General features: G+C 33.7%; 2 protein-coding genes across 6 annotated transcripts; one reads left to right on the top strand and one right to left on the bottom strand.

The window, feature by feature from the left end:
* Window positions 1-399: 399 nt before the first annotated feature.
* On the bottom strand, window positions 400-16650 carry LOC127877019 (uncharacterized). 5 transcript variants are annotated; one of them, XM_052422602.1, is made up of 2 exons: window positions 16522-16650; window positions 400-1796 (listed from the first exon to the last, which is right to left on the bottom strand). In XM_052422602.1, exon 2 carries the CDS (start codon window positions 1787-1789, stop codon window positions 914-916), a length of 876 nt encoding a protein of 291 aa, XP_052278562.1. In that variant the 5' UTR covers window positions 1790-1796; window positions 16522-16650; the 3' UTR covers window positions 400-913. The 5 variants fall into 5 exon arrangements, with proteins under 5 accessions (XP_052278562.1, XP_052278561.1, XP_052278563.1 ...); XM_052422601.1 differs by lacking the exon at window positions 16522-16650 and adding an exon at window positions 15990-16457; XM_052422603.1 differs by lacking the exon at window positions 16522-16650 and adding an exon at window positions 5625-5741.
* LOC127877020 (uncharacterized) lies at window positions 6011-10703 on the top strand. Its single transcript, XM_052422606.1, has 7 exons — window positions 6011-6363; window positions 7723-7893; window positions 8658-8793; window positions 9371-9421; window positions 9937-9978; window positions 10213-10287; window positions 10525-10703. The coding sequence occupies exons 1-7, from the start codon at window positions 6237-6239 to the stop codon at window positions 10598-10600; spliced, it is 678 nt and encodes a 225-aa protein (XP_052278566.1). The 5' UTR covers window positions 6011-6236; the 3' UTR covers window positions 10601-10703.
* Window positions 16651-17198: the final 548 nt, after the last annotated feature.

Raw genomic sequence — 17198 nt, 5'->3', positions numbered from 1 at the left:
TCGAAACCTGCTCCGGGCAATGTTCTTTTCCTTTTTTAAATTTTATTCATGATTTTTTACTGGAGCTTTTACGATCCAATGTTTACATTCATCAATATAAAGCATTTAATGAATAAGTTAAAAAATGCCCAAATCTGTGAAAAGGCCCCTTTAAGGTATCGGCACAAACTGCAAGAAAAACTGTCTTTTATGCACTAAAAATTTTTGCTAATGTATTTCAATAACTTGACATATTTGCAAGAATACAGTTCTTAACGTCGTGTTTACATTCTGTCCAGCCCGTGTGAAAACCCCGTTGATTCTGCGCCCTGTATATTCGAAGGAAACTACTCATTGCTTTCCTGCCCATCTACTGGCATATATGGGGGCGAAGACTTTATAATAAACAAATACACGTACTTATTTTGAATGAAAAGCCACTTTAATAATAATTTGGTTAAGTTAATCATGTCCAATATATTATTTTCATTTCCGCGTGCGTCATTTAAGCTCCGTCCACACAGGATTATGATTTTTTGACGTTAAATTCATCCGGATATTTATAAGAATGCATTTTAGCGAGTTATTTAATACTTCTATCTAATATAACACAACAAAATGATGTGTACTAAAAATATTATACATATGCACTTTAATAACCAGGCACATCTATATTAATTACTATAAGTTATTTTTCGTAATTAAAATCAGCACAACTGAATGCACATGTTAAAGCAAAACATATCATGATTTTTATCGTTGTAGTGCCTCTTTTAAAACAACCCACATTTGACCCTACATATTTTTAAGCCTAAACGGCCAAGATAGGATGTAGAGATGTTCATGTTTATATCCGTTTTAAATGCGACTTGCGTTTACAAATCTCGTCTCAATGAATGCCCCTTTGGTAACAACCCATTCCTTTTTTAAATGTTTAGTTCTTAGCCTTGTCGTCGTCGCCTTCATCGTCGGCATGCAAGTCGATTGATTCGTTCCCGACGTCCGCCATTCGCTCACACTGTACCTCAACGTGCTGGTTTTTCCACGAAACATTTCTACACGTACCACGTGTCTCGATGACAACAATTGCGTCATCTACTGGTTTTCCGGGAACTGGCTTCGTTTCGCACTTCACCATACCGTCCTTCTTTTGCTTGTCCGAAAAGAGACAATGAAGGTTCATTATCCAGTAGGTTTTGATTATCTTGTCATCTTTGACCCTCCGTATGGAGACCGGAAGACTTCTGGTCGGCAGCGAGAGGGTGGTGGTCACCACGAATTCCGTTATGGAGGGTTCCTCGAAAACGTACAACGAAGCACGTGCCTTGTTCCACTTTGGAACCATTATTTCTGTGTTAATATTCCAAGTCAAAGTCTCGCTAAATTCTTCGCCTTTTGTGTTGGTCACGGAAACCGATCCATTTACGCCGCCTCCGATTTTAACCACTCCTGCAAGGTCAATCTCAAGGTTAGTTTGCGCGCCTATTGTGTAGTTTTTTTGGAGTTCAATTTTCGTGGTTGATACGGTCTCTCTTTGGGTGGAAAAAGTGTACTTCTGATCCCGATTTGACTTGTTCTGGAACTCGGTAAAATAAAGTTCTGTCTTGTCCTTGGTAACCGATCGGATCATTGGACGGTCTGTCTTCGTAGTGTCGTGTTGAAAATCGACATATCCCCATTGAATGTCAAAGTAGTGGTTGCGGCGTCGATATAAAAGTCCCTTTAAAAAGCCCAGATCGAACTTGAAGCAATCCCATACATAGTTTTCAACGAGCTCTTGAAGATTGAGCTGAAACTCCTTGTCGCCCATGTTTCACCTGAAAATACGCAAGGTAATTGAGGAAAGTAATTGATTGCTAGTCATGTTAATGGCTATATAATAGCTCACTAGAGACGCGAAAATATTGACATTTGACGTTCCACTGGTAAAATACTCGCGTTTAGCGATCTAATGACCACAGCTAAAAATTTGACCCGCCATTAATGGGAAAAAGTCCGATAATTATGGAATGTTATTTCGAAATTGTACACCGAGTGTGGATTGTTCACGTTTATAGCGATGGTAATTACATTTATGAGTACAACTATTTTTATTTCATGCCATCCGGCCTATCCAACAAGATGACAGCAGAAAATGCTGGAGTTGATATTTGTGAAATATTTAACGGGTTTGATTTCAAATATGTCTTCGTGTGCTGTTTTGTAGTTATTTAAATGCCATTCACATGTAAAGAATATCCAAAGATGTCGATATGTATACAAAAGCTTCAACGTCTTCACCCAATTCGTTTCTGACCATGTAACGTAACAAAAAAGTCATGATCGACATAGACACGGACTGCCAGAAACACGGTTGGCGATAAAATTACTGCGACTGTTTACCGCAATCGGCGATGTCAATTCAGGGTTCGCCAAAACAGTCGGTCCGCCGGTCCTGACGGGCAAATTTTTCTCAGGACCGACAAGTGATTTAAGATAATCGGTCCGACTGACCGACACAATCGGATGTAAATGGTTTCAAAAAGATCACTCAAAGTGTATAATGTGCTATTGGATTAATAGAAGGTAAATACGTTTCGTTCAACTTCTGTCAAAATCCTTTTTTGTTACCTTCATTTTGATGTTTTGATGTTTAAAGTTGGATTAGAATTGACTATCACATGCGAGTTCAAAATCAACGGTCTTTGTTTAAAAAGCAACCGGGTGCGTCCGCCATGTTGTTTGTTCCATTTAATTTCTCCACAACAAAAACCGCATGAAAACTTGTTTCAACAGGCATTTGTGAGCATTTCTGTTTAATAGTTTCATTATTATATTGTTCTGGGAAGGATATATTTTAATTGACATACCAACAACTTCTGAAATCAAACGAAGTTTTTCCACCCAATGTACTATATTTCGGATAATTTAAAATTCGGACATGTGTTAATTTGTTGTTGATAGATTGTAGCATTTTGTTTTGTGTTATTTCAGACAACAAGAATAGATGGTGGTAATTATCATGGGCCTTTCTATCAAGTAATAGGTGTGAAAGACATTAATTTAATTGAACCTGGAAATCAACCACCTCAGCTAAGAGAAAATATTTTAACAATAGGTGTTGTTTTAGAACTTGGGACATTGGCTAATAAACAGAAATTGAAGTCATCCAAAGTAGTGTGAATGGGTGTGTGCAATTATGTCAAACTTGATTGGATGTCACCCTAACTTTTCAAGAACATGGATTTGTAGAGCTGTGGAGGCTAAAAACAGTTTGACATGCCTTTGGTTTATATGTGGTTTATTATTAATATAACAATTGTTTCATTATATCGACTTTGGACATGTTTTTATTGTATTTTAATTTGATCAAAACCAATTAACACCTAAAAGGTACTCTTTTTTGTTGTGTTTTGCTGTTATAGTTTAGTCGGACAGTGGGACTGACAGAAACTGATTCGGACTGACAAAAATTTCAAGTCTGTCAGTCCAAATGACTGACAGATTTTTCAAGTTTTGGCGAACCCTGTCAATTAAGATATTGATGTTCGATCATCATTCTGGCCAACTTGTCAAAATAACATAATGCAGAGTGTAGCCGTAATAGTCATCATTTCTGGACATAGCAATGATTAAAGAATGTTTCCTTTTTAATGGTTTTAGGACGGTTACAATCAACCAGTACAAATACCTAACAATGATCGTCGTTAGTTCATTGAAAATGCACAAGCAATACTTCTGAAAATAAATCAAAGATAAGATATTTTTTAATATGCATCGTATTATAAAAAAACATCGAAAAAAGAAACTAAATAATTAAATTTGAGTTTTGTATCCATTGTATTGGTTAATTTGTTGTTGTCTTATATTATATATTTCATTCGTTCTCTATGCTTTATATCTTCAATTCAAACTATTTAAGTGGTTCCGGATTTCGCTACTTTATGTCGATGGTTTAGTAGCAATACATGGTTCAAATACTGGAGCAATGTCTCAAGTACAACTTTCAGTTAGGTAGCGTATACGTAACAGATAAACTTGTAGATACTACAGCATTAAATTCATGTTTTAAGTTATATCAAATTATCCAGTTAATTTCAGTAGATCCTTACATGTATACGACAAATGCTTTTCAATAAAATATATTGCAATCTTGTAAAGTTTCCAACACTCACTCGAGGTGAAATTTTCTTTTCGAGTCAGTATATTTTTTCACTCATGTAATATCGTTGCACGTGCATAAACGGTCAGGTCACAGCTTGCAAACTTACATCGTCCCCTTATCTTGGTAAAAAAAATACACAATATATCAGTTTTCATGTATTCAACCCATTTATAATTGACCAATTGGTGTGGGTAAAATGAAACAAAATCCATTTCGATTAACTTATGCATAGGGATCCAAACCGAGAAGCCATTTCTGATACGACTCTCGGTATGCAGTTGTGTTATACAGTAAGTGATAGCAGTTTACATGCTCATTTTAATTGAACTATTACAAATATTCAATACAGTTCCATAAAAGCGATGCATTATGGCGGAACATTATTATACTCAATGCCACAAATGTCTAAACGTTTACGTCCTGCAAATGAAAGCTAATTCAATTACGGATCTTCATGTATGAACCGACAATCAATTTTATACGTGCACAAACATTAATGCCATCGCCCGAGTTATGATATTGGTAATTTTCATTGAAACAGGTTCGCATATCATGATTACGCGGAACTTGATAATTAATAGAACATGGTTGTTATGTTACAAAGCCTCGCAGGCACACCTAATCAACCAGTCTTGTTATGTTAATGGAAACAATGTTTATATGTATGGATCAACTATAAGTTAGCTCAGAAGCTTTTTAAGAGCTAAGCAATCCACGCGAGCGCAATAATCTCTATTCATATACCATCACTAATACGTTCGCATTTTATTTATTATATTTTTTTATATATTATTTTTTAATGTTTTTTTTGGCATTCGCTGTAACTTTTCCTGGGGTAAACAACTTTTTTCAGTAAATAAATAAGATCATAGAGTATTAAAGCATATATTTCCAGTAGTTTCACGTAGCTTTAATAGAATTCATTTCAGTAAAAAAACTTTTTTTGCAATAAAAAAATCTAACATGTTTTTTGGTCGGAATAATTGTATTGACACCGTATGCAAACGTATTTAACATGTTGAAATTTTACCAACCTCGATGCCAATGTTTTCCTTAGTTATCCTTTAAAATATGTTGACAAGAATCGTACCACAGAATTGGTAATAAAAAAGAACTCCGTCTGTGTCTACAGTGTCACAATAGCGAGTGCGCAAAAACCCCATCGCCTAGACCAGGAAGTCTGAATCTTCATGAGGCAACTACGACGCCTATTAGTTAGTTTGGAGCACATGACTGTATGAGGTGAAGTGTTAAAGGAAACGCAAAAAGATGAGTATGGTGTTCTCGAAGTTGTATTTGTGGTTCATAACGCTTATTAGTGGCGAAGTCCAGCCATTAAGTAGACACATGATACTGAGTAAATTCTTTTATCCTACAGCTAAATGATTTTATAGGACAAATACGACAAATATTGTCAATTTTAGTCTATTAATAACTCTTCTTTTTACACACTTTTAACTTACTGACAATACAAAGTAAAACCTCGACTGGTTCTACTCACCGAAGTTGTGTAAAAACCATGTTTATTTTCGTAAAGTTAAATTTGCTTCCATGACGAGTTAAAATTCTGAACACATTTCTTCATCGCAATCTATCTTTTCCATTTTAAAGCACAGGGCCCGTATTCACCAACCACCTAAGTATTAAGGCTAAAATTTCCTTAATTATCTAAGAATTTACCTAAGGCAAAAATTTCCTTAACTTTCTTACTAAGTAAGTCCCTTAGGTAGAACCTAAGGTAAGATTTGTCCTTAAATACTTAGGAAAAATAAATGCGTTTTCGTTTAAAAATAATTCTATAACTGGAATCGTCAAGCCAAAAATATTACTATATTTAGAACATGACGTTGAAAAGTGCTCGCAAAATGGCGGAATGTTATTAGCGCACAAAGGTGTTGATAAGAAAAATCTTAATAGTACGTGTAGATGATGAATAAATAATATAAAAAGTGCATAATGTAAGAGGTTTACGCTTCCGGCATCTGTCGAAACAGCTGTCACAAAATATCTGTATCGATTTTATGCTGTTGTCGTCAATCTCTTAATCAACAACAAACATGTACACAAATTTGGAAAAAACACGGAAGTGAATGCAGACGATAGTTGGAAAAAAATGGCGAAACAACGAGCGCCCAACTTTACATTACAAGAAAACACCCTCCTCGCTCATTTGATGGGTGAAGAGTACATGAACTTCGGTGTGTCCAGGCATAAACTGGACAGACATAGGTTTACCAGCCGTAAGTGTTATTATATTTTTTTATCGTACCGGTATATTAATTACTTTCGATAAGTTTATTCCTTAACATCCAAACACTTTAATTGCAGATATTTTTTATGACTGCCTTTTAAAGTATGAACATAATTAAGTATTTTATGGCAGCGATTATTCCCCTGCTTTATAATGTACCCGTAAAAGGTACTTTCCCAAATAAAGAAAAACTACAATTGCTGTCTAAAAATTTCCCAAAAGGAAGGCAAATGCCATCAATTTTGTTCCATAAAAGAGCATTATCTGCAAGTTAACAAATAAAATTATTACTTTGCTTTTGATACCATTGAGCAATTAAAAAACCCTATCATTCCCAATTGGAAGATTTCATGAAGCGAAATTTCCCAATTTCAGGATTTTTCGCACTAATTTCTCCAAATGGGTAAGGTACTTTTCCTAATTGGGGAAGACAAATGGCTGTATTGACGTTTATGTATTAACTATTAAGCCATTGTTGTTATTCAATTTATGAAAGTTCATTAATATTATCAATGTCTAATTGCATTTGATACAATTGTTTTAATATCATTGAGTGCACAATAACTAACAATTAGAATGTTTGCTTGCAATGCGTTTCACAAAATAAAGTATATTACCCTGTATCTAATTTGATTTTTATACCCCCGGATTGAATGATCGGGGGTATATTGTTTTTTCAAAATGTTTGCCTGTCTATCTGTCATTCTGTCCCACAACTTTAACCTTGGTCATAACTTTTGCGATATTGACAATAGCAACTTGATATTTTGGCATGCATGTATATCTTGAGAAGCTGTACATTTTGAGTAGTGAAAGGTCAATGTAATCACATAATGTCTAAGGTCACATTTATGGCTTTAAGTGGCGCAGTAGGTGGCATTGTGTTTCACAACAACAGCAATTGTTTTTTATTGTGTTGACACAATATGTTGTTATGTATCCCATGTTAAAGGCAATACTTAAATTAAATTTAAATAATTTTTTGATGATATTATTGATTAGGATAAGCATCTTATCAAAGTGGATATAATACTGGAAAAAAGAATGAAATATATCCCCAAATTAAACATAAAAAACACAGTATAAAGTGAACATTAACCCTTTGCATGCTGGGAAATTTGTCGTCTGCTAAATTTCAAAAATTAGCATTTTCTTTGATTTTTTTCAAAGAATACTATCAGAATAGCAAACAGTTTGGATCCTGATGAGACGCCACGTTCTGGATCCAAACTGGTTGCACGGGCCTTCAAAATTCGGTTCCCGCACTGAAAGGGTTAACATGACATTGAAATCAGAGAAAGCCCACTACAAATTATATATTTTAAGTTCTGTGTTGTCTTTTATTCAGAAATTTCTAGCTCTGTAAAAAAGGAAATGTGGTCAAATGTGGAGACTACATTTAACGCCAATAGTACAGGGCCCCACAGAAAAGGGAGTGACCTCGAGAAAAAATGGGAGAACCTCACATCTACACAAAGAGGCATCTACCAGGATCATCAGCGTATGCTGACATTGACTGGTATGAAACTTTAACTAGGGCTGTTTTCTTTTACCAAGTATAAAAGGAACAACTTTATTTATTGTTGTGGAAGTTGATGTATTTGTTAAATAATTTATATAAAACAACATTACAAGCATAACATGGAAACTATACAATTTGCAAGGACCATATTAACCCATTTATGCCTAGCGTCTAGAAAAAAGGCCTTGGCAAACAGCGTAGACCCAGATGAGACACCGCATGATGTGGCGTCTCATCAGGGTCTGGGCTGTTTGCTTAAATGAATTTATGTAAGAAATATTTTAAATATAGAAATAAATATACTAGACATCCCTAATTTTGGAAATAAATTGATCCAATTTAGAAGGATGGGAGACTCCACCAGGCGTAAACGGGTTAATTTGTCAGAATCATTCAGCAATGTTCAAAGTAATATTATTCAACATAAACTTGTTTAATTATTTGAATATTAACTTCTATAAACATAACTTATTAATGCAGTTTGTCAAAACAATATTTTTTGTAAAATGGCAATAAATAATATTATATAGTCATTTCTTTGTGACCATAATTGAAAAAAAAGCTTACTAGAACTGTTAAATTTTAATTATAATAACAATCAACTTATTTTGCTGTTTATTTTTGTTATTGGATCACAGGCTATATTAAACGTTCTCTCCTGATGGTGCACCTGTCAAAGTATCACTTAGTACTGTTTATGTTTTGCTTTTTATTATGTTTTGTTGAGTGCATATTATTGTATAATACTCAAAATATTACAGGCAGTCCTCCGTTTAATTCAAAATGCACAATCCTCACTGAGGCTGTGATGAACGTAATTGGAAAAGAGGGAGTTGACATAATGGGTATTGGACCCAGCAGCCTAGACACCTCTATTTTGCAATTGACTGATATGCGGTAATTTGTTTAAAGTAACATTAAAATGCATACAAAAATTAGAACATTTACTCTTACAATAAGTTCTTTCAGTGACGTATTGACATATTGTAAATGTAGCATACCATGATTGAATTGCTTTGATGTTAGCCTTAAAATAATGCTATAATAATTTTGTGTAAATAAAGTATATAAATGATATTTGCTTAATATAAATACAAGTGTTAATAACAAAATTAGTAATGTTGTCTTGTGTTTGAACAATTTATTTGTTTTGTTTTTAAATTCATTTATTTAAAATAAATAAATCATGACAGCGACTCTTTCAACATATATGCATAACCACAAATGATGTAATTACTTAATAAATGGAGCTATTAAGACAACCAATACACTTCAATTTATAAATAAGAGTATCTCTTATCTAAACATGTCAACAGGTAAAGTAATGAACGTGCATGTTAAACACAATATTTTGACAATTCATATACAAGTAACAATTGCATAAATAAACAATTAAAATGTAACAACAAATTTGAATTATTGAAACAAATGATGTTGATTTAAAAAAAAAAACATATTGTCAATATGCTTACAGTGATGATGACCAGCAAGATGCTGAAATCAACATGACCATGTGTACTTCAAGGTAATCATTAAAATACACAATTGATGATAGCTTGAACTTATAACACAATTAATCAAGATATGTGTTTGTCAGAAACACAATGCCCCCATGATTTACCATGCATGTGTATCTCATGGAGCTGCTCATTTTGAATGGTGAAAAGTCAATATTCAAATAATTAAACAAGTTTATGTTGAATTATATTACTTTGAACATTGCTGAATGATTCTGACAAATTAATATGGTCCTTGCAAGGATCACCACTCAAAATGCGCAGCTCCATGAGATACACATGCATGATAAATATCAAGCTGCTATGTTCAATATTGCAAAAGTTATCAAATTTTACCCAAGGTTAAAGTTTTGGGACAGAATGACAGACAGACAGGACAAAAACAATATACATTGTATCCCCGATCTATCGATCCGGGGCCATACAAAATGAAATAATGCACCAATGATTTTTGTACATGTTTCAAAGTGAAATTACATTTTGAATAGGTCTATAATTGATATTTAATATTATTTAATTTTAGTGCTGCGATGTCAAAATCAGTTTCCTTTAATCCGAAAAGAAGGTGAGGCATTAATTATGAAAACATTATTATTGCAATTAACTTACATGCAATTTCATAAACAGAAATTTTATATATATATATATATATAGATGCACATGCATATCATTTGCAAAAAAAACACTGGCTATCAGACGAAGGCATTATTTACATGTTAATATAATACCAACATATCTTGAATATCAAAAATTGTAATGGTAAATACATCTGACTTTAGACATGATGCACTTATTCCAGATATACACCATCGATGGCTGAGAATGGCTATAGAAGCGCAACTATTTCTCCTCCAGACAAACCTTCACCATCATGGTATGTATGTTATGTATTTTAAAATATAATAAATTATTCTATACAAGCATCTAGATAACAGAAACATGTGCATAATATGGATGACTGAACCTAAAGTGTTATCATTTGACTGAACCTTAAGTGTCATCATTATTTACCATTTTTCATTATACAAAAAAGAAGCCATTAAAATATTTACTGTTTTTGAAAATTAAATAAAAATTAAATAATTATACCATGTTTTTAATATCCATTTAGTTGCAGTCATTGCAGTCTACATGAACTTAATGCCTTGAAGAAGAGGAAGCTGGAGCTTCAAATACAATTGTTTTAGGCCCAGTTGGCGCGATTTGATGAGGAATAGATTATTATGTTATTTGTTATTATTTTGTTATGAAGATATAGTTTAGTTATATTAAAGAGTTACATGAAATTCATCTTCATTGTGTATTTCTTGTGATTTTTGGAAAAATTGTATACAGTAACTTTAGTAAGTTTAAAATGTTCTAAAAGCTTAAATAGTTGTTTCAATTAAAAATGCAAGTCATTTGAATTAACAGGTCTGAAAACATGACTTATTCAATGTGAATATGAGTTGCGTTCTGAGAAAACTGGGCATAATGCATGTGGGTCAAGTGACGTCCCAGATAAGCCTGTGCAGTCCACACACTCGCTTTTACATTTTTCGTTTAAATGAAATCTCTTCTTAGCAAAAATCCAATTTAGGCGTAAAGTGTAGTCCCTGATTATTCTGTGTGGACTGCAATATCTGGGCTAATCTGGGATGACACTTTACGCACATGCATTATGCCTAGTTTTCTCAGATCACGACACCTATGATCTAAAAAAATGTATTTGCTACTACATTCCTGTAACGAAGGCCATCTTCATTTCCATGGTAATTTTCAGGATGATCTGGTTAGGCATCTATGTCCAAAGGATCCATTGGCAGATTTCGCATGTTGCATATGTTGTGCAATACAGCACATGACAAAATCACCCTGTTAATAAAAATATTAATTAAGTTAAACAAGTTGCATAAAAATGTCATAAAAACCTAAAATATGTATAACATGTAATTATAACATAAATAATACTTGAAACATATGCATTTTTTGTTCATGTTAGTCACATTAATTCAGGTGCTGTTTAGAGTGTCGTTTTTTTCAAGACAGGGGCAAGATATTAATCATTAATGTTACTTAAAATGAAATTACATTAAAATTTTAAGTTAGCTGTAGAGTCATACAAGCATATTTATTTCAGAAATACTTTTTTTGAAGCTGTGTTAACATAAAATTTAATCTTCATGTAGAGAACAAAACTATATCTCTCAGTGACTAACATATTCTGTTAAACTATTAAATTTGTCGTAGTGACTGTTCACTGTGTATCAAAGTAAAATGATTACAGGTTCTTATAATGAACTCACTTGCATGACTTTAATGGATGCAATCTAATTTCATTGTGCAGAATCGCCCATCTCCTTTTCAAAATCCCTAAGGAGCGCTCAACCACAGATCTCGTACGTTTGTGTGCCCTTTAATACAAAAGTAATGGTTAAAGTATGATAATTAATTTTCTCTTTTGTAGCAAAAGCATTATATCACGTTCATGATCAAGTGGGTAATTCACCTGCAATAAAAGCACCAGTCATTAATATGTATTAAGTACTTAGAATTGCACATCATTATTGTATAACTTAATAGTTTTTTTTATGAAATGTATTACATTAACAAGGCTTGTCACCATAGAATGACATATGCCCCCTTTTTCCACATTTTTATAAACCTAAACCCAAAGTGTTTTTCCACATTTTTTGAAACCTAAACGCAAAGTGTGACAGAATTTCTTATAGACGGACATTGCAATCACTATATGCCCACCTTTGGGGCATAAACACATTTAATGGAAGTTAAACACAATATCAAAATACAGTATTTACAAATAAACACCCACTTATTCACATTAACCTTATAAGCAAATCATAGAGACTTGACTGTGTAGCTCATTAATTATTCAAACATTTCAGTGAAAGATTTTTATTTAGCATGAGGGGTGCTTTTCTATTGGTTATGGTGTTTATTAGGGAATATCTGTACCAATGTTGTAGAATTTACAAATGCAATTTATCTAACCGGTTGTAAATCAGCTGGTGCTCATCAGCTGGATTCATAAATGGAGTGAGGAGCCATCTCTTGCACGGATATCCCGAATCCCCAAGTAGATATTGATGTTGGTCATCGACAACATTCTGCTCCATGATTTGAAATAGGCCACTTTGCCTTAAGATTCTGGCATCATGGACAGCCCCAGGCCACAGCGGTACAATGTCTCTAATCAGACAATTGGCATCAAACATGATCTGTAAAAAAAAACATGATATAGAGATACATTCATAGTATTAATAGTCTATACTGGGGGACATATTGTTTTTGCCGTGTCTGTTTGTTTGTTTGCGTCAAACTTTAACATTGGCCATAACTTTTGCAATATTGAAGATAGCAACTTGATATTTGGCATGCATGTGTATCTCATGGAGCTGCACATTTTGAGTGGTGAAAGGTCAAGGTCATCCCTCAAGGTCAAAGATATGGGGGACATAGTGTTTCACAAAAGCATCTTGTTTCCACTGTTTTATTTGTAGTATAGTGAAAACACTATACCATATTGGAAAACTTATGAACAAGAAATAAGAAGTTGTATAAAAATGTCACAATCCATGCATTTCAGTATAATAAAAAATATAAGAAAGAAGACTGTTAAATTGGCCCCAAATTTATTATTTGATTGTTTTAGGAATTTTAAATCAAATATCCATATTTATCATGCAAATAACAAATGGTATCAGTATAAATCATGAAATTAAATGCATACATTGAAAATGTTTTTTCTTGATTAATATAAATGATTAAATCTTCATACATAATAATAATAAACATTGAACACCAATTAACAAACCCGAAGAATATAATATATTATATAGCAATTTTTACAATAATTAAAAATATAATATAAAAAAAAGGATTACCTGTGTGTTTATGGAATGGTAACCCATCCGATTCACATACGCCGGTTCATCAACAACTGGGGCTTGAATCTGGACATGCGTCCCATCGATAACGCCAATTACATTTGGAAACCTTGCAATATTGAAAAAGTCTTCCTTTATTTGTCGGATTTCTCCGGGAGCAGTTGGAACACTGATGAATTGTCGTACAATTTCAGGCTCAGTCAAAGCTTGAGTAACTTGGGATATGACCCTTGAAACTGTAGGCTGCGAAACCTCATGGATATCTCCATCATTAAGTTGAATGCTAGATGTAGCAAAATATCTTAAAGCAATCAAAATCTTTTCAATACTATTTAAACTATTGTTCCTGAAGCTTGTTGGTCCAATAAAAGGAGTCAGTTTGTCATTTAAAAATAAAATCCCTTGCCTATCCAAACGATAGCGTTCAATCAACTCAGAGTTTTGAAGACTGTCGAGTAAATCAACTCTATTAATGAAACGTCTTGCCATTCTGAAAAAGAAAGTCAATCATTTAAGCAAATTAATAGAAAAAAGTGTGTACAGTCCAACCTGCCCAAGCGACCGCCTGTTAATAGCGACCAACAGTCAATAACGACCACACCGATTTCCTCCCGAACGATTTCACTATATATTGAACCTGCGAATAAAGCCCACCTGTGAACAAAGACCAACGACCACCCTTTTACATTCCCAAATCTCCATTTTGATAGCTTACAACGACCACTGCAATCATAAAAATCAACGATTTCGCAACTTTCAAATAACAAAATGGCCGCCAGGACTCTGCGTAGTCACGTGATACACATCTTACCAGTGGACTCGTCGGTCGCTATGGAGATATTGGCAAGTGACAGTTTATTGCACTCGATAGCAGTTGTTTGTTTATTTAACATGCATTGCTAATTGGTAGTCGCCTGCTTCTTTTATGCATTTGACAGTTTGTCAAAAGTGTAAAAATTTGCCTTTGTATTTAAGTGACTCGCGATTTATCTACTAATTGCCGAAAATATCAAAGACAAATTTGGGGCTTTCATAAACTCATTAAGGAAATTAACGGTTTCATATCATTTACGATGCCTATTAAAGACAAACATTTTGATAGTCATTCTCTTCTTAAATTTCTCCGTAATAAGACGTTCATAGATTATAGAAAAGTAAATTGTCATTTCAAGTTAACCAGCATGGCTTCCAAGCGTAAGTTCTTGACGTTGGAAGAACGCGTTAAGGTCATTAGTTTGTTAGGTAAAGGACACAGTTGTAGACGAGTGGCTAGTGATCTTTGTGTAGGAAAAACTCAAATTCAGAGCATTTTAAAGCGTAAACATGAGATAATGGACGAATTCGAGGAGAACGTAAACTGTGAAAGTAAACGCCCTAAGCGTGAGTCGGAATTCGCGTATATAAATATCAGATGTCATTTATTGTCCATTACTGTCAACTTTACTGGTTGTGTAGTAGTGATTCATGTATTTCATGTATAAATGTTTGCTATGTTATGTGTATTTTGTACTTTGTTCTTTGTAGAATTACATGTACATGTACGTATAAATGTATATCAAATGTTATTTATACAGAATATGATAAATTAAATAAATAATAAAAACATAAGGGAATAGAAATACAACATGTAATAAATATACAAATGTAAAACAAAACTGTGTTTCAATCCTTTATTTCATTAAACATGCATAAGTATTCAAACATTTAAACAATAGAGCACATACATAGATAAGGTACCTGTTAAAAAACTACTAGCATATTTTGCAAACTTTCGATCGACCCTGCGAATAAAGACCACCTGTGAACAAAGACCACAACGACCAAATCCCTTGAGTGGTCTTTATTGACAGGTTGGACTGTACTTACTTAATAATTCCGAGATGATACAGTAACACACATTCGTACATTGCAAAAGGGAAAGGTAAACACAATCTGACATGCGATACAGTATAACCACAATGACAGATATGTAAACACATCCCAGGTTCAAGTTCATATTGCCACTTTAAACTCATATCCCTTCCATTTCTTCAAACATATGATGCATGCACTGAAAATGACGTTAAATGATACAAAAATGCAATTATTATGGTAATCACAAAATTCGCGTAAGTTAACAACAATGTTACTTCCGTTATACTGTTTAAAAGCCGGACTCTGAAAGTAATTGGAATACATATCGGTCTGTGTTTAGAACGGTGATACATTTCAAAGAATACATACCTTTGGGATGGAGTTTGCTCAAAAAAAGGCGAAAACAACGGAAATTCGTCTGCTACGGCGCCATTTTTAAGGTGATTTCTTTGGACTTAAGGGAGGTGTACACGTCCCTTAACTTTGAGGGAAAAAACGGTCAACCTTAGGCGTATTTCTAAGGTTAGGAAGTTTGTGAATATGACTTAAGGCATTTCCTTAAATTTAAGGCAAAAACCTAAGGCAAAATGACAACCTTAGGTAATTTTTTTCCCTTAGGTGGTTGGTGAATACGGGCCGATGAAAGCAGGCAATTCTTTGTGGATAGACATTCTTTGATCGACTGACAAAGGAACGACTCATTCATCAAAGAAATTACCATTTTAATTCAATATCGATTTCCTTCAAAAAGTTAAAGAACAATTTCACTGACACTTTTTTTTAAATTAATCCATCAATTGTTCGACATTGTAACGAAATCGATATGGAGTCTCACCAGTTTCATTCCAGTTTTATATCCCAACACTGTTATTCACATTCATAATATGATAATAATCCATTGTAAACACACACAGTAATCGTTCGATGCTTAAAAAATATTTATTTTTTTAAATAAAAACCCTCCAAGTCCGAATTGATGTTGTCCTCAAATCCAAAGCGTCTAGCTAGTTTCGTCATTTAAATTACGTCACACGAGATACGTCATAAATTGCGTAATCAATTTAATAAAAATATAAGTACGGAAAGCTGGTTTCTCATAAATTTTAGTGAAGAACAAAAATAGTATTATAGTATGATTCAAAACATGTGCCCATCTATAGTTTAGTATAAAAGTAAGATATATATTATAGACGCTAATACACGGCTGAGCCGGGCCGGAAAGTGATAATTGACACCAGGTCGCAAACCAGGGTTAAACCCCCTGCGGGCCAATTATCTCTGCTCGGCCTATCTCAGCCGTGTATTATCCTCTAAATAATCCATCGTTAACACACACACACTCGTTAACGCGTTAAACGAATGCGTACCCAATGACCTGAATGACGCAATCAGGGGTGAAAGGCCAAAAAAGTCGTATAAACGCTTCTTGTTCCACGCCTCATCATATGATGGATCAAAGTCTATGTTATAAGCATATGGTTGGCTCATCTGAATCGGTATACAGTTTATTACATTTACACAGATATTTATCCTTAAAGTAAACCTGTCTACTAACTAGCTAGCTTTTTTAAATGTCATTTGTCCTTGCGATAGGAATGTCACCAGACTGTTTACCACCAGCATTTGATGAACATAACATTTTAGATCACACAAGACGACATTAGTCATAACTGGATGCCAACAGTAAAACGTATGCGACATTTACGCTGAACATTTAACCGATTTAGTTTTCATTTCAGCTCGAATGATGCATATTGTCGCTCGATGATTTTTCAACACCTTGCGTTCACACAACAATTACTTGTAAATGACTTGTAAAATAGATTTCCATTGAACTGCCCAACATCACTTAGAGCACATTATTGAACGGACAATAGTGTTTTCAACCTTGAATTCCGGGTCAAATTTAACGATAAAATTTATCTATAAGATCAGTTGACTGCCAAGTAAAAACAGTAACAAAGATGCATGCATTGCGCAGACACGATAATATCATTAATGTGTTTCTATACGGAGTATATATCAAGAGGTTACGGGAATATTT

Source organism: Dreissena polymorpha, chromosome 4 (genome assembly GCF_020536995.1).
Source record: "Dreissena polymorpha isolate Duluth1 chromosome 4, UMN_Dpol_1.0, whole genome shotgun sequence".
Taxonomy (NCBI): domain Eukaryota; kingdom Metazoa; phylum Mollusca; class Bivalvia; order Myida; family Dreissenidae; genus Dreissena; species Dreissena polymorpha.
This window is presented reverse-complemented; position numbering and strand designations above follow the sequence as displayed.

Excerpts from the sequence above, each read along its gene's own strand:
- LOC127877019 (XM_052422602.1), bottom strand. The coding sequence starts at position 1,789 with ATGGGCGACAAGGAGTTTCAGCTCAATCTTCAAGAGCTCGTTGAAAAC.
- LOC127877020 (XM_052422606.1), top strand. The coding sequence starts at position 6,237 with ATGGCGAAACAACGAGCGCCCAACTTTACATTACAAGAAAACACCCTC. Across the intron at positions 6,364-7,722 it reads CAGACATAGGTTTACCAGCC|AAATTTCTAGCTCTGTAAAA; the intron begins GTAAGTGTTATT and ends TCTTTTATTCAG. Across the intron at positions 9,422-9,936 it reads ATGACCATGTGTACTTCAAG|TGCTGCGATGTCAAAATCAG; the intron begins GTAATCATTAAA and ends ATTTAATTTTAG.